General features: G+C 38.9%; 8 protein-coding genes across 8 annotated transcripts; 4 read left to right on the top strand and 4 right to left on the bottom strand.

Annotated features, from left to right (window-relative positions):
* Window positions 1-3,245: 3,245 nt before the first annotated feature.
* GCK72_002527 (uncharacterized protein) lies at window positions 3,246-6,616 on the top strand (the record flags this gene model as incomplete). Its single annotated transcript, XM_053723475.1, has 10 exons — window positions 3,246-3,377; window positions 3,430-3,512; window positions 3,561-3,747; window positions 3,791-3,921; window positions 4,158-4,533; window positions 4,583-4,651; window positions 4,696-4,831; window positions 4,879-5,739; window positions 5,787-6,181; window positions 6,227-6,616. The coding sequence occupies 10 exons, from the start codon at window positions 3,246-3,248 to the stop codon at window positions 6,614-6,616; spliced, it is 2,760 nt and encodes a 919-aa protein (XP_053592120.1).
* GCK72_002526 (uncharacterized protein) lies at window positions 6,364-6,993 on the bottom strand (the record flags this gene model as incomplete). Its single annotated transcript, XM_053723474.1, has 2 exons — window positions 6,364-6,578; window positions 6,972-6,993. 2 exons carry the CDS (start codon window positions 6,991-6,993, stop codon window positions 6,364-6,366), a joined length of 237 nt encoding a protein of 78 aa, XP_053592119.1.
* A 1,140-nt stretch (window positions 6,994-8,133) lies between these two features.
* On the top strand, window positions 8,134-10,714 carry GCK72_002525 (uncharacterized protein; the record flags this gene model as incomplete). Its single annotated transcript, XM_003112118.2, has 7 exons — window positions 8,134-8,196; window positions 8,395-8,772; window positions 8,837-8,989; window positions 9,037-9,187; window positions 9,237-9,343; window positions 10,398-10,604; window positions 10,655-10,714. 7 exons carry the CDS (start codon window positions 8,134-8,136, stop codon window positions 10,712-10,714), a joined length of 1,119 nt encoding a protein of 372 aa, XP_003112166.1.
* Window positions 10,715-10,879: 165 nt separating this feature from the next.
* Window positions 10,880-12,836, bottom strand: GCK72_002524 (uncharacterized protein; the record flags this gene model as incomplete). Its single annotated transcript, XM_003112104.2, has 9 exons — window positions 10,880-10,938; window positions 10,985-11,160; window positions 11,208-11,387; window positions 11,432-11,709; window positions 11,757-11,979; window positions 12,031-12,305; window positions 12,352-12,499; window positions 12,543-12,715; window positions 12,759-12,836. 9 exons carry the CDS (start codon window positions 12,834-12,836, stop codon window positions 10,880-10,882), a joined length of 1,590 nt encoding a protein of 529 aa, XP_003112152.2.
* Window positions 12,837-13,284: 448 nt separating this feature from the next.
* On the bottom strand, window positions 13,285-15,901 carry GCK72_002523 (uncharacterized protein; the record flags this gene model as incomplete). Its single annotated transcript, XM_003111831.2, has 14 exons — window positions 13,285-13,354; window positions 13,409-13,580; window positions 13,627-13,779; window positions 13,824-14,054; window positions 14,104-14,169; window positions 14,223-14,358; window positions 14,407-14,699; window positions 14,754-14,979; window positions 15,032-15,178; window positions 15,225-15,304; window positions 15,358-15,461; window positions 15,512-15,644; window positions 15,693-15,807; window positions 15,857-15,901. The coding sequence occupies 14 exons, from the start codon at window positions 15,899-15,901 to the stop codon at window positions 13,285-13,287; spliced, it is 1,971 nt and encodes a 656-aa protein (XP_003111879.2).
* A 535-nt stretch (window positions 15,902-16,436) lies between these two features.
* GCK72_002521 (uncharacterized protein) lies at window positions 16,437-20,106 on the top strand (the record flags this gene model as incomplete). Its single annotated transcript, XM_053723472.1, has 3 exons — window positions 16,437-16,505; window positions 19,775-19,864; window positions 19,915-20,106. The coding sequence occupies 3 exons, from the start codon at window positions 16,437-16,439 to the stop codon at window positions 20,104-20,106; spliced, it is 351 nt and encodes a 116-aa protein (XP_053592117.1).
* GCK72_002522 (uncharacterized protein) lies at window positions 16,588-19,064 on the bottom strand (the record flags this gene model as incomplete). Its single annotated transcript, XM_053723473.1, has 14 exons — window positions 16,588-16,694; window positions 16,750-16,838; window positions 16,895-16,938; window positions 16,988-17,166; window positions 17,221-17,375; window positions 17,424-17,577; window positions 17,629-17,762; window positions 17,814-17,940; window positions 17,987-18,046; window positions 18,099-18,431; window positions 18,477-18,606; window positions 18,653-18,763; window positions 18,812-18,910; window positions 18,960-19,064. 14 exons carry the CDS (start codon window positions 19,062-19,064, stop codon window positions 16,588-16,590), a joined length of 1,827 nt encoding a protein of 608 aa, XP_053592118.1.
* Window positions 20,107-20,295: 189 nt separating the features above from the next.
* On the top strand, window positions 20,296-21,930 carry GCK72_002520 (uncharacterized protein; the record flags this gene model as incomplete). The annotated part of the gene is made up of 5 exons (XM_053723471.1): window positions 20,296-20,388; window positions 20,431-20,580; window positions 20,630-21,526; window positions 21,575-21,817; window positions 21,862-21,930. The coding sequence occupies 5 exons, from the start codon at window positions 20,296-20,298 to the stop codon at window positions 21,928-21,930; spliced, it is 1,452 nt and encodes a 483-aa protein (XP_053592116.1).
* Window positions 21,931-22,268: the final 338 nt, after the last annotated feature.

The following is a 22,268-nucleotide window of genomic DNA, read 5'->3' as shown; positions in this document are numbered from 1 at the left end:
CTATGCATCAGCTCGACAAAGCGACTGTTCATTTCTAATGAAATCTAGTGTTGAAAGAAAATGAAATAGATCCGAATCGCCAATGAGTAAAAAGAGAATGAGACTCGACCAGCTAATGAACACTGAGAGCAATTGGACTCCTTCCTCCGGATTTAAGAGCTCATTCCCATCCCAGACCCGCCCATTTTGACTGCACAATCTCTTATGACCTTTTGGTCAGCTGCACTTAACTGATGACCTTGATGAGTGAATGACAAAATCGTTTGGAAACTGAAATAAGTCTTTCAAAACCATATGACAGTTGCTCGAGGACGTCTGACCTTTCACCTTGAGATTTTTGCGTCAGACGGTGATTGAAGAGAAAAGAAGAGAAGTGAGCAATTGTTCTGGTGCAGAGTACGAAATATTGAGTTTTTGGACTACGTTTAACAAAAAAGAACCTATTACTACAACTGCAGTTGCAACTGGAACAGACATCCTATTCTATTTCCGAAAGTCACAAAGAATCGGGTTACTGTACATGGAAAAACAGATCATATATCTGCATTTTGTCGTAAATTGTGTCGCTTTTGTCGTGAACACGATGTCATCCGATTTTTATTTTTCTTTTCTGTTTTTCAGTTTCTTAAAAATATTTTCTCGTTACAGAAATTATATTTTCAGTATTTTCAGTAAAAAATATAATTTTAAAAAAGCAATAAAAGCTGTCAGGTATTTTTCTATCTATACCGAACGACCGTAAATTCGATTTGCAAAACAAAAATGAGGAGAAAACCGGACAGAAAAATGTGCGTGAGTGAATGAGTGAAAGTTTTTGGACGAAAAATGAAATTGTTAGTCTGGTTGTAAAGAATGCGATGAAATTTCTATCTTTCGTATGTCTTTTTTTGAGAGGGACCATGACGAATTTTCAATAAATTGTGTTGAAATTGGTACTCCAGTTCGAACTTCTCGGTGGTTTTAGATGTCTTCCACAATTGATCGTTGCAACTTTTTGACTCATTTTGATCATTCGAATTTTCAGAAAGTTCTATTACTTTGCAGAAAAAGCTCCAAAAGTACAAGGCTAGACTTTTTCCGTGAGTTTGAACCGATCAGACTGCTGTTTCAAGTTTTCAAATCCATTCGGTCAGTAGGAACGCATTTTTCATAAAGCCGTAATCACTCATCTAAATTTCGAAAGTTGTTGATCTTTGTTCCTAAAAATCGCCTCTTCCGCGTCCATTCAAGTGAATCTGAATCACGAACACGTAAATATAACATGAAAGAGAAGAGTTCTAGACAACAAGCCCGGGCGAATAAATTAACAGCCTCTTTCTCTTTCACTCTGAAGAGGTACGTTGCCACTCGAACGAAAAGAATAGGAGAAGGGGAAAGGGAAAGAGAAAGGAAGAATTCTGACAATTGAGTTGTTTCTACTACTGCTAACCCTTCCGTTCTTCTCATCATTATACCCCACATTCATTGATTTCGTCTCTTCGAAGCATGGAAGCGGATAATTCAGAATTCGAGTCCCGCTTGTTAAGAAGAAGTCTAAAAACTTCGAAGAGATCAAGATTCTTGTTCTCCAGTATTGCTCTCCTTGCACTTTTTGAAAATCTGTGTACTTTATCCCGTGCCCGGAAACTAATTCTTTCTCTCTTACGCTGTTTTCTTGTTCTTCCCTTTTAAACCCAACAAGAAACGAGACGAGAATGTTTGATGTGGAATGAATCATTCAGTTTGCACTTGTAATTTTCTCTACAATCTCTCATCACTAACTGGAAAAATGTAAAGTGCGAGAAACTGACCATTTCTCTGCTTCTCTAAATACCGTTTCCATTTTCTCAGAGCAGTATAAAGAGACTGGTTAGCTGTGTCAGCTTGGTCAAGAAAGAGAGAAAGTGAACGGAAGAGAAAGAGAAAATAGAAAGCAAACAGTAAAAAAGATTGAGAGGGCGACAGCTCTTCTTCGTCTCATCTTTGCTCTTTTCTTCTTTCAAGCCGATTTTTATTCACATAAAACTTTTGAAAAAGAATCTACATTCGTTTAGAAATTGAGTAGTTGAATTAGAAATGCTTATTTGAATTCTTTTCCAAAAAGTGCAACTCTTGCAAAGCTGCCGACTTCTTGGAAAGAAATTCTTCAAAAATTTCGAAACTTCTGTTCAATTTTCACATCGCCTTCTCCCCTTCCCGCTTGGCCTTGTGTCTCATTTGACAAAGAAAGACCTCGATTTGGAGAGAAAAAAGAGGAGAAATAATGACACCTGTCAACCTAAAAACTGACACTGGTACCAAGTTTCGAAATTCACAGCTGTCCAAATAAGTTCTTTTTGTTATTTTAGAAATAGTATCGGGTCGTGCTCATTTATTTCTTCCAGCTGTTTCTGATTTCACCAAGAGTCTTCTTTTCTTCTTCTTCGTTTCCTGAAGAACGCCACTTATAGTACGGTAGCCCTCTTCAACTGTGCAGACATATGTTGCTCATTGCTTGTTCGTTGGCACGTTTTACAACATTTCACCGCAGAAAAAGCTTCCAAAACAAAAAAAAAGTCGGCGCGCCTATTGAACGTCCCTCGAGGTATGGACCTCCCGGGAATCATCTTTTCATTTTCTCTTTCTGTTTCTTCAATTTACCTACTCTCTCACCGTCCATTCGTCCATCTGTCTATGTCTTTTTCTCTAAACGCCTCATGTTCCCTTACAATATCTCGTCGCGTTTTTCCCTCCGAGTGTCGGCCATTATGGTGGTCACACAGACGACGATGACGGCCCCGCTCTGGTTAGCGAGAAGACGTCGCCGCTTAACCTGTACCTCCTAAAGGCATTTTATCGATTTCTCATTTGAAACTTGAAGTCATAAATGAAGCTTGTTCCGATTTATCTCGCTCCTAAAAGCCAGGAAACTGGTGACATTGCGAAATGAATGAGTAATTAATCCTGCTTTCGACATGATCTATCGCTTACGAGATATCTAATAATTTGTTAGGTAGTTTACATTAAATTTCCATGATAACCTCACAAATTCTGTTGCACAAAAAAATTTCCTCATAAATTACTGATTTCGCCTTCGAAACAATCTTTAATCACTGTATTTCACTCAAAAATCTACTTTAATGTTACAGAAAACGACGGGAAAAATACGGGAACCGACTCGACTAAAACAACAACATTTATAGGATATTTCAACAGGGTTCTCATTTAGGTACAGCTTTTCTCAAACAGATAAAATATAAATATTATATTTTCAGATTAGTCAGATAATGCGCAAGCTTCGGCTGCACTTCGTCGTCACATTAATTTTTTGCCTTTTATACGAAGATGTCTACGGACTGAACAATTTCATAGATAACTTTGAGACGTTGAATTATCGGGCAACACATGTTGCAAATCAGGTAAGAACTCATTTTTGAACAATATTCCGAAATTCTCAAAAATAAATTACAGGTTTCTCGGCGAAAACGATCTATTGATACTGCCTCTTCACACTACCAAGAACCTATTGGATTCCGTTTCAATGCTTATAATCGGTAAAGTAGTTTTCTTTTGTGATGATTATTAATTTAAAAATATTTCAGTACTTTTCATGTTCAATTGCATCCCATCGACGATTCCTTATTCCACGAAGACCATGTTGCTGACGTGGATGGAGGTTTCGCCGATATCAAACCTAGTCATTTCTTGTATGAAGGATATTTGAGAGATGATCCGAATTCTCATGTACATGGTAGTGTGTTTGATGGCGTCTTTGAAGGACATATACAGGTAACTTTTGTTGATTTTTCGATTACTCATTAAAACATATCAGACTGGAGAAGGAAGGCGTTTCTCGATTGACAAATCTGCAAAATATTTTGAACGAGACGATCGGCCCACACAATATCACTCAATTATCTATCGAGACGATGAAATTAATCACAGAAAGTGGAGAGTGAAAAGGTTTTATCTTGAAATTTACCCATTGTATATTCTTTCTTTCTTCGATAATTTTGAAAATATGAAATCGGGAAAGTAACTGTTTATAAGAAAACATTCGTCTTTCACATAATTGTAAAAAGTTTTTCTATTATTCGTCAATTTCAACAAACTTCCAAACAGAAATATATTTATTCATTTACTTTCATAAATTTCCCAGTTTATTTTGCAAACTCATCGTTAAAATACGCATTTTCCAGAGATGCTGAGAATCTTGCCGAACAAATGCAAGGATGTGGTCTTTCCTCCCGAGTTCGTCGCGAAATGTCAAATATTCAGAATTCTGGCGAGAATTCCGACTTCTTTACCAACTATATGACGATGTCTGGACGATCGAAACGAGCGACTCGTGATTCTGAAGGTCTTTTCTCAGTTCGAACTTGCTCTCTGTACATGCAAGCAGATCATAAACTCTATGAGCATATTCGAATGAAAGAAGGAAATAATGATCCGATTCGAACAAGAGAGGAGATTGTCAGCTTGTTCTATAATCATATTAAAGCTGTTAACGAGATTTACGAAGGAACGAATTTTAATGGAATCAAAGGACTTCATTTCGTAATTCAAAGAACTTCGGTAAGCAATTTTGAATTGAAATAACTTTTTTCATCGAGTAAATATACAGATCTACACTCCCGACAGTTGTGATCGTGGAAGAGCCAAAACCGATTCAGATAACCCGTTTTGTGAAGAGGTATAACTAAATTATTTGATTATTTCAAATTGTATGATTTATAGAATGTTGATGTTTCCAACTTCTTGAATCTCAACTCGCAAAGGAATCATTCTGCTTTCTGCCTCGCATATGCTCTCACTTTCCGTGATTTCGTTGGTGGAACTCTCGGTTTGGCTTGGGTCGCCAGTCCCCAATTCAGTAAGAATTTATTACTTTTTAGGCATCAAAGAAAAAAATATTTCCAGACACTGCCGGCGGAATTTGTCAAGTTCATCAGCGTTACAATGAAGGAAGTCGTGGGTGGGTCTATCGATCACTCAACACTGGAATCGTGACACTTGTCAACTACGGAAATCGAGTTCCAGCGAGAGTCTCACAATTGACACTTGCTCACGAGATCGGACATAATTTTGGATCTCCTCACGATTTTCCAGCAGAATGTCAACCAGGTCTTCCCGATGGTAACTTCATTATGTTCGCTTCTGCAACATCTGGAGATAAACCGAACAATGGGAAATTTTCTCCTTGCTCCGTCAAGAACATATCCGCTGTCCTCGCTGTTGTTCTCAAGTCAATGCCTGTCGATCCAACTCGCAACGCCAATCCTGTGGGAATTGGAAAAAGAAATTGCTTCCAAGAGAGAACTTCTGCATTCTGTGGAAATCAGATATTCGAACCGGGAGAGGAGTGTGATTGTGGTTTCTCTCAAGCTGATTGCGATCAAATGGGTGATAAATGTTGTGTTCCTCACGAAGCACGAGGACTTTCAGGACCAGGTCCATGCAAGAGAAAACCGGGAGCGCAATGCTCGCCGTCTCAAGGATATTGTTGTAACCCGGATAACTGTTCGCTGCATGGAAAACACGAGGAAAAGATTTGTCGACAAGAATCCGAATGCTCGAATCTTCAAACCTGTGATGGACGAAGTGCTCAATGCCCAGTTTCCCCACCGAAACACGATGGAATCCCTTGTCAAGACAGTACGAAAGTTTGTTCTGCTGGACAATGTAACGGATCAGTTTGTGCAATGTTTGGATTAGAAGACTGTTTCCTTACTGAAGGAAAACCAGATGAGCTTTGTTTCTTGGCTTGTATTAAGGATGGAAGTGAGTTTCTAATCATCTTGTTCTTATTTAACTCTTTTCTGTTTCAGAATGTACATCATCTGTAAATCTTCCTGAGTTCGCATCTAACCGTACCAATTTCCTTCAAAATATGCGAAAAGGAAAGCCGGGACTCATCTTGCATCCTGGATCACCATGTAACAATTACAAAGGATATTGTGATATATTCAGAAAGTGCCGAAGTGTCGATGCCAATGGACCGTTGGCTCGACTCAAAAACTTGTTATTCGATAAGAGAACTATTGAAACATTAACTCAATGGGCACAGGATAACTGGTGGGCAGTCGGTGTCGGTGGCCTCATCTTCCTTGTGATGATGGCTTTGTTCGTGAAATGTTGCGCTGTGCACACACCGAGCACGAATCCAAACAAGCCGCCAGCTCTGAATATTTATCAAACGCTGACTCGGCCTGGAACTCTCATTGTAAGTATCACCTCCTAGTTTGCCTATTTTATGAATGTTTTCCAGCGACAACATCGTCAACGTCACCGTGCGGCGGCTGGAAGCGCTCCTACTGCCCCAGCGGGACAATCCCGTTCTGCCGGTGCACCAACTTCCAGAACAACACCATCAGCCCGTCCTTCAGCTCCTCCACTTGTCGCTCCTCAAGTTCCAGTTGCCGTTCCTCCGCCACCAGGTGTTGCTGGTCCACCAATTCCTCTCATTGCTGCGATGCCACCAGGAGCATCTTCATCGTCTCCTGCTGTGATCGTCTTGGAACCACCTCCACCATACACGGCAGCCGATCCGGGATCAGCAATGGGTGGACCGAGAAGAGGACATCGAAAGAACAAGAGACAAGCGGCTTCTGATGCGGCACCTTCGTCAGGAAACGGCGGAAAAAAGAAAGGAAAGTAAATTAGTTTTCCCCCATGTTAATATTTCCATTTTTCATATTCAAATCTTCTCAAGTGTATTAAATTTACGGTTTCCTTCCCCGGGCTTTAGTTTTATTTTTCAATTTGTTCCCCCTGTTGACTAACATCTTATCCAAATTGGTTTTACGTTGTTTCATCTTGCCTTTTTCCCCTTCTACTTCTTTCAAATTGTCTCCATCACTTTTGTATTCATCAATTTTCAAATTCCCCTCTCATTCCCCACGACGGTGCTTCATTTCTCTAACTTTTCTTGTACTATATCTAACTTATTGGTCACTTTATTATCTACAGGTTATTATGCATTCTACTACCCAAATTTTATATACTTCTCTTACCCAATTCGTGGTTTCGCCCCATGCTTTCAAACACCTCCAGCCTTTTGTTCGTTTTTCTCATTTGAAACATTTCACTTTGTCATTTTGAAATCAATAAAATAACAGAATTAATATGAAACTGTATTGATGGCTCCACAAAGTTCACGATGTCATCGTGAGACTACAACAGGAAAACATGTTTTCTTTTCAGATGATTTCAGGTCATGAGTGACTTCAGATGATGCAACTTTGTTCAGATGAAAGAAGGACATTTCAGATTCTGCACTTGAAAGGCAATCGAATAAAGAAGGTTGGGTTCTGATTGATTGTTCCCAATTCATTCGTTTCTTATCACTGATATCTTATCTTTCACATTCTTTTTTTCGCAACGTCTTCTTATTCTTTTTCTGTGTCTTCTTCTGTATTCTGTGACGGTGACGTACTCGATTACCTGTGCTATCGTAGTTCGATACGTTCTTTGTCACCCCATATTCATTCCACTTTTTGTATTCTTTGTCTCATTTCTTTCGACGAATCCTCTCTGAAATATCTGAGTTCATCGTATGACTTCCGGTCCCTGTGCAACGCGGTCAGATGACACCACTACTTCAGAACATGATCCGGTTTTAAAGGTTTCCACTATCTTCAACACTGCTCTGTAGATTAGACTGAGTGAGGACCGTGTGGCGCAGTTGGTTAGCTTTTGCAATAAGGAGGTAGAGTACCGGGGTTCGAATATACCTTGCAATTTTTATTAGTTTTCTTTTTTCACTTCACTTTTGCAAACTTTTTGATTTGCTTTACCTCTTTCATAGTTGATAGGCTATAAATGGTTTTTTGAACTCAATTACCCAGACCATCAATCATGTATTTCTGTCCTTGCAAACCTTCAAAACGGATGGGAATTCAAAGATCTATCATTTATCATCTATTTCCATTATCATCTTCATCATCTTTCAAATCATCTCACCATCTTCCAATTTGTATTCTGTGTCCTTTAAAATTTGTGGCCCGTCTGATCTCATTTCATCATCTCTTTCATTTCTTCCGCCTGTCTATTCTATAATTGTCCAACCTCTTTTCCTTCGATTGATAAAGATTTCGAAGTTTGTGATCATATTCATTCTGTTACATTCATTTCTATTCTTTTAGTGAAGAGACAGGCAACTTCTGACCAACGAAAATGACTATAAAAGACAAGAGAGAGTTCAACGAAACAGATGAAATTGTGATTAGTAAAGAGAAGGTGGGTTACTGTACAAATGTCTGTGCGTCTGTGTGTTTGGATGCCCGGATCATATTTTGGTTTCTTAAGATATACCTTTCTGTATGTCCAGATGTCCGGATGTTTTTTTCAATTTCCGTAGTTTCATTTCTAAAACTATTATATCAAATCGATATTCATCTAGATTCGTTTTTATTCGTAAATTCATTTATTTTCCAGCTCGACAGTTTCGTTCTCGAATGTCTCTCAAAAGCAGGATGCATCGGAGATCATGCACAACAACTAGCTGAAACCCTCCTGTGCTCTGACTACAGAGGTCACTACTCCCATGGAATCAATCGTTTGCACATCTATGTTCATGATCTGATGATGAAGTCAACTGCCGTCACTGGTACTCCACAAATTATAAAAACAAAGGGAAGCACCGCATGGGTCGATGGAAACAACCTATTGGGTCCAGTCGTCGGTAACTTTTGCATGCAATTGGCAGTGGAGAAGGCTAAAGAATTCGGAATAGGATGGGTTGTTTGTCGGAATTCAAATCACTTCGGAATTGCTGGATGGTATGCCGAATATGCCTGTCGTCAAGGACTTGTGGTATGTTGGAGGGTCACTGTAGGGGTACTGTAGTTAAAGGATTCACAAAAATCAAGTTATTCAGGGAATGGCATTCACGAACACTTCTCCATGTGTCTTCCCAACTGGATCTCGTGAGAAGTCTCTCGGATCCAACCCCATCTGCATGGCTGCTCCTGGAATGGATGGGGATTCGTTCTTCTTGGACATGGCTTCGACCACTGTCGCTTATGGAAAGGTAATCCTCTGAACACATTAACAAGTTCAACAACTTTCTGTTTCCAGATCGAAGTTGCCGATCGAAAGGGAGAAACTTGGATTCCCGGAAGCTGGGGAGCTGATAAGAATGGAGATGAAACGCATCAACCAAAAGAAGTTCTCGATGGAGGAGGTCTCCAACCACTCGGAGGATCTGAGATTACTGGAGGATATAAAGGTACAGTACCTCTACTACAGTAACCCAGAACCTCTCTCTCCATTTCTAGGTACCGGATTGTGTATGATGGTTGAAGTTCTTTGCGGAATCATGGGCGGTTCGGCGTTCGGAAAGAACATTCGTCAGTGGCAAACAACGAGTAAAACTGCCGATTTGGTGAGTTCTAACAATTCACAAAAATCGGTGAAAAGGGAGAAAGGCGCCAATTTGGTGAGTGCCATTGAACTGGTATGTGTTGTGAGATTGTCTTCAATTTTGTATTGTTGCATGCATCACACATGATGGCACTCGCTAATACTCATTGATTGTTTTCAGTGGAACGTTCAGATTGGCACTGTGGTGAAATCTCGGTGTTGGTATGAAACAAAAATCAAAGAATACATAAGATTTTATGGGAAATTTTTGTTTTTTTTTACAACTTCTCAGACTTTATCTTTCTGGAACATAGTTGTCCAAAATTCGGATTCCGGAAATCCTGGTTCTTTTTCATTTTCAAAATTTTATTCCGGTTCCAGATTCCGGATTCCGGAAAATGAAAAATTTCATTCCGGTTCCTGTTTTTTTGAGTTTCCTATTTCAGGAATACGGAAGTAAAATTGTTTTAATTTAGTTTAAAAGACGACTACAGTACTTCTTTTTCGGTTTTGATCCTTAAAACTAGTTTTAAACTTTAGATATTTATCATTCAAAAAAAAAACACACTCGGTAAAATGACTTGGTCTTGCAAATTTAGCAATTCATTCGAAATTTCGGATTCCGGAGTTCTGGAATTTCAGGTTTTTCTTCATTCCGGAAAATTAAAAATCCCATTCCTGATTCCGGTTCCGGATTCCGGAAATCGAAAAATGTCATTCCGTACAACTATGAAACTGAAATAAAAGTAGCTTATCTGGATAAGTGAGACTAATTTTCCAAATGTTTTCTTTCTTATAGTACTCAACTATCTACAGTAACCACAACTTACAGTATGACCATAGTTCCAATAGGCCATCATAAGAATCCAATCTTTAGAATCCGTACATCATGTTATGACATTTCTTACTGTAAATAGATCTACAGCATGGCTCTAGTTACCGTAATATTTCTAAATAAAAGTCTCTGAACCTTAATTTCCATTTCCCAACCAATAATAAAAAAACAAAAAAAATCCTTCACTCACTGCATGGAAAACATCAAAAAATCTCAAAAATACAAATATTCTTATTCTCAGGGTCAATGTTTCGTCGCCATCGATCCTGAATGCTTCGCTCCCGGATTTCCAATTCGTCTCCAAGAATTCTGTGATGAAACCCGTAATCTGACCCCAACCAATCCTGCTCGTCCACCACAAGTACCTGGTGATCCAGAAAGAGCTCATATGAATATGTGCGATGATTTGGGAGGAATTGTGTACAAAAAGAAACAATTGGATCATTTGGTTTGTTTTTCAAAAATTTTAAAAACATCAAAAAATGAATTTTGTTTCAGAAGAATCTCGCCGATCGTCTCGGTGTCATAATGAGACTTGTCGACGAAAAGGCTCAATAACTAGAATCTCAGGAATATACATTATTTTTTGGAATTATGTGGTGTTCTTTTTAAAATAAATAAAGTTCAAGATGTATTCAAACAAAATTAGTAAAATCAACAGAAAACAACATATAACAGATATTCAAAAATTTCCAGTTAGCTTCACGACCTCCACAGCATGACTCAAGTAGAAATTTCTTGGATATTTTCCGATGGTTGACTAGCGAAGAGATAGCGATGGGCTGAAAATTTTAAAATTACTGAACAGGAAACCATGACAGGGCCTACATTTACAATCCAGTTTCTCGTTTTTGCACTGATATCTACAACACTTTTTGCATTTGCTCATAGTGCATCCTTGCCCGGCAGGCTGTTTACATCTGGCACATGGAGGGAACTTCGTTCTTTTGGCTTCAATTATTCGGGCGCCTGCTAGCTGGCGGCGTTCTCGTTTACGGGCTTGTCTGGAATTAGAATATTGATTTAATCAAACGATCAGGGGTATAATTACTTCATAGAGACACCCATTTCTTTTGCAGTTTGAGCCAATTTCTCTTTCTGTTTCTCTCTAAACGTCTTCTCTCCTTCCCCGACAATTGATTCCTTTGCAACTTCCTTCAGCCTAAAGTATGGTTTTGAAATCCAATGCGGCTGTTTTGAGACCTCAATAGCGTCCATCAGCTCTCCATTTCTACAAAAACTTCGTTAACAAAAATTCATTTTTGTTATTTTTACCTAATCAACTCAAACAACTTCCTCGCCTCCTCCTCTCGTTCCTTCCCAGCATCTGCATCCGCCGTCGCTCGTTTTCCAAGTTCCTCAACAATATTTTCAAAATCTTCGACTCGATGTTCTAATGAGACGCGCATTCGGAGATCCTCGTATTCTAGGAGACTATGATGACAAATTCTGAAGACGTGAGCTCGAATCGCACTGGTTCCTGCATGGAACTTTTTAGCGTATTGCAGGTATTCCGCAGCAATCTTCCACGTGTCGATATGAGCATTTGAGTCCTGGAATTGATGAATATATAAAAAATTAAGATTAAGAATCAGCTTACATCAAAAATCAATGGATTGTAAAGAAGACCTTCGGCTGACATGACTGCAACTGCTCCAGTCGCTTCCATGCACCTCTCGACGTCTCCGGGAAACTGGATATTTCCATTCGCCATTACGGGTACTCTCGATCCGACTGCTTCAACCACATCTCGAATTCGACTCCAATCTGCTAAACCCGTCTCAGCTCCTTTCATATCTCGTGTACGACCATGGACTGTCAACCTGAATACGATTGAATATTTGAAAAGAAGATAATTCTGTGACGAAACTCACATCGTCGCCCCTGCATCAACCAATCGATTCGCGTATTCCACTGTCTGCTGCCGATCATCTCTGACTCGTATCTTACATGAAACTGGCAGTTTACAGTAATCCCTAACAGCCGAAACCATTTCACAAATCAAATCAACTTCATCTTGAAGCCACGAACCATATCGACCACGTTTCGCAACCATTTGAGGACATCCTAAATTCAAATCAACTCCATCACAAACGTCTTCAACCAGTCGGCAAGCAGCGAGGAATGTTTCGACTTTGTTGGCACAAAACTGTAATCTTCTTCTGATTTTACATAAATATAATTTACTGAAATACCTGCACAACAAGAGGCCGATCCGCTTTGACCAATGCCAAAGAATTTCTACGATAAGTTCCATCATTCACAAATAAATGAGCGTGAATCATAGGTGTGAATGTCAGCTGGGCTCCGTATTTTCGAGTGAACAATCGAAATGCCAACTCACTGAAAATTGTAATTGAATTTTCTCAAAACAAAAGTGACGAACCTTTGATCAACCATCGGTGCGAGAACTTTCGTAATTTTCTGTTTTTCAAGAGTTTCTCTCCAAAATCGTAAATTTTTCGCTATAACTTCATCGGTATTTTTCACTTTTTCTGCTAAAGTCATCTTTTTTGGCATTCGGAAGACGTTCAGTGGATCGTCTACATCGAGAGACGTCTGGAATTTGTTGAATTAGAATTGCAATATCGAAAGTTCAAACCGTTTGCCCCTCATCGACCGCTTCGCATTCCCCGCATTTTTCCACCTCGTAACCCTCAGGAGCCGTTTCACCGTTCATGAAGCTTCAATTAAAATAAGGAACGTTTTTGTAAAGTGCAATCTTTATAGATAATGTAGTTACCACGTTGATACACGGTACAATGGTACAATTATTAACAGTCGTTTTGAAAAGATAAATTTGTATTTATTATGTTTTTTGATATAATCTATCCGACCGAATAAAAGAGATCCGACTAAAAATAGAGACGAGGTAGATAGATCCCAGGCGATATCTATTCGAATTTAAAAGAATATGAGAAACGCAAAAAGAGTTCTTGAATGAGAATCATAAGGTAAGAGATGATTGCATAAAGAGAAAATGAAGGCAAGGAAGTCAATAGACGCCTACAGTTTTGACACAAAAAAAAAACAAAAATAAATTCAAGTTAAGTGACAACAAAGTAAAAAAGTGAGAACAGAGTATACTTATCAATATTTCAAAGTTCATTATTTGACAATTTCTGCAATTAATATCTGTTGTATCCTCCGCCACGGCTGTTTCCCCCTCTCCAGTTATCCCGGTTATCGTGGCGGTTTCTGAAAGATGTAAATTTAAAAAAAAAAAACAGTTTTGTCAGGTTTCAGTCTTACCTATCGTTATATGCTCCTCCACCACCTCCACCGTTTCTCCACCTATCACCGCCGCCGCCGCCTCTCGGATTGCCGTACGGCGCCGATTTTCTGCGATCATCGTATCGACTATTATCATGATAACTGCCTCTTCCTCGATCATCACGTCGATCGTATCGATCGTCCCTACGATCTGTAAAATTATTATACTTTTCCAGTCAACGGTTTATAATTATTACCACCACCATTATTGTAATCTGAATAGCCATGTGATGGATGTGGTTGTTGTTGATGATGTTGTTGCTGTGGTGGCTGTTGTGATGGTGGCGGTCTGTTAAACCCACCAGCTTGTTGGTGATACTGAGGTTGTTGAGTCATCACTTGCGGAGAAACTGAAAAAAATGAATCAGAAAAACCCCGAATACCGTAGACCTACTCGGCGGTGGTTCGAATCTCCCTTGATAAGAACCTGCATGTGGTTGTGGAGAAATTATACTCGGCTTCTGAGCTTCATACGCATTCTGATAGTTCTGCTGAACCGGAGCGGCAGCTGCCTGGTGCATGATCCGAGGATCTCTCTGCTCGAATTGTGCTTGGTATGCCGTTGGAGCCTGGGGAAGTTGTGCTGGCCGAGGCGGTGGAGGTTGTTGCTGCTGCATAGCGGCGACTGAAAAGTTTTGATTGTGCTATTTTATCACTTTTTGAGATTTACTTACATCTAGGATCACGAGATTCGAATTGAGATTGATAGATCGTTGGTTGAACAGCTGCAGGGGTAGCTACTGAAATTTCAGAATCTTCGAGAAGTTTTTCAAACAGTTCCCTATATTTTCACCTGGCATTGGTTTATGTTGTGTAGGAGGCGGAAGCCCGTGTTGTTGTAAGGCAAGAGCATATTGAGACGGTCCTCCTTCGCTGTCTTTTTTAATTCTTGGATCAACTACGGATGGTGGAGGAATAGCTGGTGGTGGCTGAAATTTCAACAACTAACAAGTACAACATTTCAAGAATAAAATTACCATTGAAAACTGATTGGCTCCGAGAGCTGGAGGTCTTCCTTGGAATGTTGAAGGGATCGCTGCTGCAACTTCTGCGTTTCCTGCATTTTGTTGGAACATGTCTTCATCTCCATCTGCAATTTTCTTCAGTCCCAATTGCATAATTCTAGACTGAAGAGATGGCTGAGATGAAATTCCAACAAGAGCTTGTAGTGCTGGCTTCATCATTGGAGCTTGTGGCCGCTCGTCTTCGTCTATTTCCATGTCAACTTGATTTCGATTGTCACCCCACCCTTGAGACATTCCACGGCTATCTGAAAAAGAAAACGTTCGAGTGAAAACTCAGTGACCCAAAGCAAACCACTCACTGTAGATATCTTCATCGTTAGGAGAGAAAATACCCGGATAAACTCCTTTCTTTTCCATTTCAACCAAATCAGTGTGCACTGCTTTGATTCCATCTCTGAAGTTAACATACGCTTCCTCTACAACGAGAACTTCTCGTTTTTGATGTAAAAATACACGTTTCGCGAGTTCAAGTGTTTCTGAGAGAGCCATCATTCGCTTCTTCTGATCTTCCATAGAGTGACGAACCTTTAAAACATGACAATTAATGGATTTGAATGTATTGGAACTTAAAAAATACCTGAACCATCGTATCTATCGCTTCATGCACCTCTTGCAGAATATGCGCCCCTTCTTCCCGATCTTTCATCCCACTTCTGCATTTTTCTTTGTAATCGAAATCCCCTTCGGTTACATACTTCATCATGTCAGCGATTACATTTCTTGCCTAGAAACGTTGAGTTTTTTTTAATTGAAAAATTTTCCAAACAAACCCCGACGAAATTTGTGATTTTCTTGTACAAATCATCGGCATCAACCTCAAGCGCTTGATCTTCCGCATCGTATCCTTCATCTGTATCAGCGTCTATTTGGCTTTCGAGAGGAAAGTTCAGTTTTTTTACTCACCGAGCAAATTTTCCATTGCTGTTGTACTCGCTGTAGAGAATACGTTTCGAGATTTGAAAATTTGAATGCACCGCTTCATTACTCCCTTCACCTTTTCTTGTTTTCTGGAGACGGAAATTTCAGATTTTAGGTTTTAAAACCGACTTATAAATACCTTCCAATTCCTACAGCAGTAAGCACAGCTGGTTGAAAAGCTGGAATAATGGTATCAGCGTGCTTCATTTTCGCCTTTTGTACCACATCATTCATGACATAGAATAAAGCAATCCGTTTACTGTCCGTTCCAGCTGAATTCCCAAACATTGTTTTTATAGAAACTCGAATTAATTAATTACCTGTTTTGAAACAATTCAACCATCCGTCAACAATCAAATCAATCGATGCTTTGTCTTTGTAATGCATAATCCACAATGACATGGTCTCAATTGCCTCTTGTGTTGGATTTTTGATCTGGAGCTTTGAAAAGTTATACTTTTTCAACATTTAAACACAAACTTACATCCTGCAAACGGTTGTAGACAACATCGGATGTGAGCACAACCATTTTTGAATTATTTGAATTGACGAATCAATAATTCACATACGAAGTTCGTTTGGAGAAGTCACTGTAAAATTGTCCAAAAATATAAATAATTGCAACGAGAGCGGTAGACGCGCTAGCACGAGAAATGCGCCTTTGAGAGGTGCGAGACGAAGAGAGCCGAGTGAGAAATAATAGAAGTGAGAAGAGAATGTTTTGTAGGGTATTTGTATGGATGGAAACTCCAAACATCAAGAAAATAAATATTTTTTGAAAATAAAGTCACATTTTCGAATCTTCGTCGTAGAACCCGACACCATTTTGGTGCATGTTCCTTTAAATTAAGGAAGAAATATACAGTAGTCTATTTTATTTTTAATTATCATTTGACAAAACTTCTCTGATAAACGATACTCCTTATTCAAAAAAAGAATAGATTTTTCAAGTAGTTGCTACTTTCAGATCGAAGATACTCGCCAGAAGCCTCATCCAGTTCTCACGTACGTTTCTTAACGAAACAACAGAATGAGACATTCTCTTTTCAGGTCGCCTCGCAACGATGCCTCTTGCCGACATTGCCGATGTGGATATTGACTCGAAAGGAGTCTTCAAGTACATTCTCATTCAGGTGGGAAACAAAACATATAATAATTAGAAGAAAAGTTTATCGTGGGAAAATTATACAAGATAAAATAGAAAGTTTCAAAAATTTAAACAGCAAAAGAGACATAATCACGCTTCAATAAGGCAGTCGTTTCGTTTTCTTCTTTCTCACAAATCGAATCCATGACATCGATTGTTTTAGAGTGACCAACACCTGAAAAATGCTTCGTACCGTTTGATTTTCTATTTCCGAGATAAAAAGATCTTACAGTGCTTATGGAACTCAATTTTGTCAGTTTTTATGAATAGAGCTCGTGACAATGGAGATCTCTGTCCGTCTTTGAAGACTGCGGTGGCACTAAAATGTGTTGTTCGGGTTTTTCAAAAATTTATCGGTAAAAAAGTAAGGTTTACCTAAACATGTAGAACCAATCGAAGCGTAAGTCAGGAAATACTACCTGAAAATTTATACATTTTTCTTTGAGAGCCTTCCCTTTTTTCATTTACCCTTCTTCCATTCACTGGAATTTTCTCCCACTCGGAAAGAGATGCATTGGGATTTTCTGTGAAATAGACAACATAGTTTTTGACTTCATGAGATTTTTTGTAGGGGGGTTCCCATGTCAACTCGATAGTGTTGGCATTCAGCCTAGTTGCCAGTATATGTTGAGGACTCAATTGAGGTTCTGAAACAGGCATTCATTTGACTTTTTGAAGAAGTTAAAGAACTAATTTAGTACCTGTATACTGCACCAAGTATACTGCTTTGCTCTCTCCAAATTTGTTATGAGCAGTGATTCTGAATTCATAAAGAGAACAAGAATCGACGCTCATTATCTCCACTGTATTCCCTTTAATTCCTCGAAGTTCTCGAACTTTCGCATCTTCATTATGCCTGAAATTATTCCGTCTGAAGATCAGAGAGTGAACAGAGTCTGCTCACTTCAAACGATATCTGATGTTATAAGTCAAATCTGGGTCCGGGGAGAACGGAGGCGCCCATGCAAGTCTGACAGAATACGCTGAAGTGCTGACAACTTGACAATCACTCGGTGGATCTGGTGGGAGACGAGCAAACATGAACTTTTCGTTTGGCACTGAAATATTTGTACTTTAGAATCTATTGAAAGTCAATCAGATTTACTCACAAACATGACTTCCACGTCGTTTTTCCTTCTTCCTCTTTGATTTTTTCCTCGCCAACTCATTATAATCTTTGTGAGCAAATATCATCCCTTTCGCTAGTTGAGCCAATAATGACGCCATCGCTGCTCGACGTCTTCTGAAAATGGAAAAGAACAAAGTTAAATTGTGATTTTTGGTTAAAAGCAACCTGGCTTTTGCCTCTCTCAGCAGGTAGAATGGGTTATTACTTTTGAGTTTTCTACCCAAATAGTGAATTTCCTTCAAATACATTCTGCCGACGACGTCCATACACATAGTGGTTAGAATCACACCAACTGGAATAATTTCTTCAGAATAGTTTTTTTTTTAATTTTGACTTACCGACTACAAAAGCCAAAGTAACCCAAATATTTCCTGGTGATGGACGAATGTCTCCGAAACCTTCAACATGTTTGGTTTATGGAGATTTCTATTTATTTTATTTCTAACGTACCTACTGTAAGAATACTGATAAATATAAAATAGAGACTCTCCACATAAGTCCACGTCTCCCAGTACCGTACTACCCACGCAGCAATACACCCGTATACGAAAACAAACATAAATACTGTCAACGGGGGGAATCGTACTAATCGAACACGATCTAGGATCTCCTCTTCATTTTCATCATCTCCAAACATCGGTTGAGCTGGATCTGCTTCTACTTCTCCTTTCCGCTTTCTCTTCCACTCGAGACATTTATTCCAAAGTTCATAATGAAGAAAGAATATTGTTTCGGAGAGAAATTTAGCAACGTTTGCAACTGTTACCAAAGTTAGAGGGATTCCTGAATTTGGGTGATCTAATTTGCGATTAAAATTAATTTTTTTACCTATCAAACAATAAATCACTCCGAAAAGCCTTCCTCCAAAAGTGCTCGGTGCCACATAACCATAGCCGATTGATGTGAGCATGGTAGTGGTAAAAAACACCGAATTTGCGAAGTCCCATGTAGGGGAATCCTCAAATTTAGGACGATTATCTAGAAGTACACAGAATTTGTTTTACCTCATCATATCCATGTCTCACTGCTCGATGAGCATAGAATACAGTATCCACATAGTCGAAAAAGTCGTCTGATGTTTTTGCTTTTACAGATTTTATTAAATCGTCTACGTTCTGAAAACATTTGAATAATACAAGTCATCAACAATCTGAAATTCTCACGTCAAATTTGTCTTTTTCTTTTTTAGTCAAATCCCACAACCGATCTACATAATCTTTTGCATTCTGATCTATCCGATCCATATGTTCCTTTTTCAGAGTCTGAAATTTTATGCATTTGAGATCGGCCATTTCTTATACCGAGACTCACATCAAGATGCTCTCCTTCAAGCATCTGGAATACAATAGCTCCAAGAATAATATATAGTACTACAGACCCGATTAATAGAACGTGCAATGAGAGAAATCTCGCCATTTTATCGCTTTCAACCTGAAAACAGCTCATTTCGAAAAACAAGAATAGACTGGTACGAAGAACCCGGAAAAGGTTGACAGTAGGATTACTTGCAAACACAAAATAGAGTGATCCATCATTTTTTGAAAAAAAGAAAAAATAGGGGGACCTGCAAATAATTTTACCCAACAAGAAAAAGCATGGACAAACGAAAAAGGGAGGAGAAGGAGAATCAATGATTTTTGAAAACATAGGGAGAAAAAGGAGAAAAGAGATGAAATATGAGATGGGACCTGGAAATTCGGCGTGCACCTGGCTATGAGTTCTTGATTTTCAAGTATTCAAAGTTGGGGTTTTTGGGAAAAAAGTGAGACTAATGAATCAGTTGTTTTTCGAACCTAAAAGTTGTGGTGAGAAATTCTACAACAACCCGAAACATGGGTTTGTATGTATGTCAAGTGTTAGGGGTTGTGTGGTGAAGAGCTCGAAAATGGGAAGGGGAGGGGAAGAATAAAGAGCCAGATATATCTGCAATACTCCGAAGAGCAAGAAGGAGCCCATCACAAGAAATCGGTCCCTTGAGACTCCGAACACGCACACTTTTCTACCCCGCAGAAACACTACTTCTCACTGTTAGAGAAAAAAAATAAAGGAAATTGTAGAATACACGTTCATGGTCCCACAGGGGAACGGTTGAAATTGTAATGGGGGTCGAAAATTTTTGTTTTCAGGTGACGGATACCGAAACGAAAGAGAAGAAGTTCGTGGTCCGCGGTTACTATCGATGCACTTTTCATGACGATATTCTCCAGGAGACCAAGGTTACTTTTTTCTTTTTCAATGAATTATCATCATAATTGTACTTATTTAGTCTTCTGCTCCATCCGGACTCAAGTTGAAATGTGTTGGTGGTGGACGAATCAAGCACGTTGATTCAGGCAAAGATCTTCTGGTTTATGGATACTCGCAAGGATACGGACGTGCGGATCATCAGGTTGCAGTGGATATTCTGAAGCAGAAGTATCCCGATTATCACATCCATTTCTCCAATGATGGATATTAATTTATATCTGTTTTTTCTCAGTTTTGTGTATAATGTCTCATTAAATTGTACGAATAAGGTTATATTTTGTAAAAGATTTATTTCGATTTTGATAATTTTTCCTCAATTACAAAACGTGAACTCAACGATCCAAGCAGAAACATTTAAAGCTGTTCTCGAACATGTTTCATTTATTTCCAAATCGAGAAAATGGCACCACAAACCAGGAATGGCAGGAAAAAAGTTGTCAAAGTTATTCCCGGAACAACTATCGAGCTGAAAAAAAATTGCGGTTTTAAATGGGTACTTTTATACTAGAGTTTCAGATTTTCATTCAAATTTCAGATATTTAAAAACGAAAGGAATCGGTATGGACGAATTGGAAATGACATTATTAAAGATACCATTCTGAAAATAGATGGGATGACAACTGGAAATAAAGACAGTGACCGGATTCTGAATTATTACAGAAATGCTCTTTCTGATTGTATTAACGTGGGTTTGGAAGGTGATTCACCGGAAAACCGAGGCAACTTTATTTCAGATTTTTCCGGAATCTCATGAAACTCCTGCAGCAAAAACACGAAAAATCAAGAAAGAGTTAGTTGTGAAAGAAGAAGTTGAAGCAGAAAAAGAGGAGGAGACGATGACAATCTCTGAGACTTCATACACTTCAGAAGCGTTGGCTGTTAGAAGTGAAACATTGACGTCTTCTGATGATGAGTGTGATGAGACGGCGATATCGCAACAATTAGAGGAAATGTCGATAACTGAGGAGATGGAATTGAATATTCCTCTTCATACGAGTACTCCATTGAGAGAGAATTCTATAATTTCGGTGATTAAACAAGAGGAAATTCAAGTTTTTGGAGTTGTGGAGAAGGCTGAGACGACTCAAATTGATGGTTCTGAAGTGAGAATTCTCAAAAGTTCAAATAAAAAGACATTCATCTCACAACGGAAAGATTGGATTTCAAAGCGGGAAGTGAAACCAACGTTAGGACTAGAAAATCAGTCGGAAAGTACTATCAACTTGGAAACACCAACACACTCTGGATACCGTCGGAATCTGTTTGCTACAAAATCTGAAAGTATTGTCTCTACCATCCCGAAACCAGAGCCTTCCATTCTTCGAAATCCAAAACCAGAGAATATTGAAAAGAAGAATCATCTCTCGTTCCTTCGGTCGAAAGTTCTGAATACAAAACTTGAAAAAGGTCGTGAAATAATGAAACAGAAAGCAGCAGTTATCGAGAGAAAACCTGTTCAAATTGAGAAAAAATCGAGTAGCTACAAGTCGCCAGCTCGAAATATTCCAATTCTGAAAAGAACAGAAATGATGAGTTCTCATCATAGACCATTGAAGAAGACTCGAGTTCAGACGTTCCCGGAGAAAGAGAAAAAGGCGCCTCTGCTCAAAACTCCGGTTCCAGTTCTCTCGGTGAGACCTTTTTTAACTGAATTTAAAAATAATGCTTTCTTATTTCAGATCCCGGACACCACTCTTCAAACTAATACACTCAAAAAGACTGATACATCGTACCAGAATAAAACTCTTCTTGATTATGGGCTCGACTATTTGAGCAATGAAGAAGATACAGATGATGAATGTAATCCGAAAAATAAGATTCCAAGCTGGGCAGCTAATTTTGATGTGATCGCAGATAATGTTCGCAAACAATTCGAAAACCCTCCATTTGATATCGTTGAGTTTTTTGGAGAGATTGAAAAGGTTTTGATTGAGGACTCCAATAGTTGTAATTACCTTTTTTCCAGCCCAACCTGTTGGAAATTTTTGGCACCAAAACTCGTGGCAAAAAGCGTGGATCATCAACATGCTGGTGATCAACACTACTCGAAACTTGAACTTTATTTCCAATGTTCAACAGCGTCTTCCAAGAAGTGAAATGGTTTTCCATAAAATGAGAATTCATGTTCAACTTTGTATTACTGTATTACTGTAATTTCAGGCAACTGATCGTATTCCTGGCTTTGAAGTCGAGCTCGAATCCAATTTGATTTTCTGTTTTTTAATTCTTATTTCCAGAAGAAATATTAATCAAGCAGTTTGCTATATCTAGTTTTAACTAGTACTAGTTTTCTCACAGAAATCCGAAATGCATTTTCAACTTTCCGCCAATTTCTATGCGAAAGAGTACATCCGAAAGAGAAACGCAGATGCA

The sequence above is a fragment of the Caenorhabditis remanei genome, chromosome I, assembly GCF_010183535.1.
Source record: "Caenorhabditis remanei strain PX506 chromosome I, whole genome shotgun sequence".
NCBI classification, from domain to species: Eukaryota; Metazoa; Nematoda; class Chromadorea; order Rhabditida; family Rhabditidae; genus Caenorhabditis; species Caenorhabditis remanei.
Note: the sequence above shows the minus strand (reverse complement) of the source record. Positions and strands in the feature narration are given on the sequence as shown.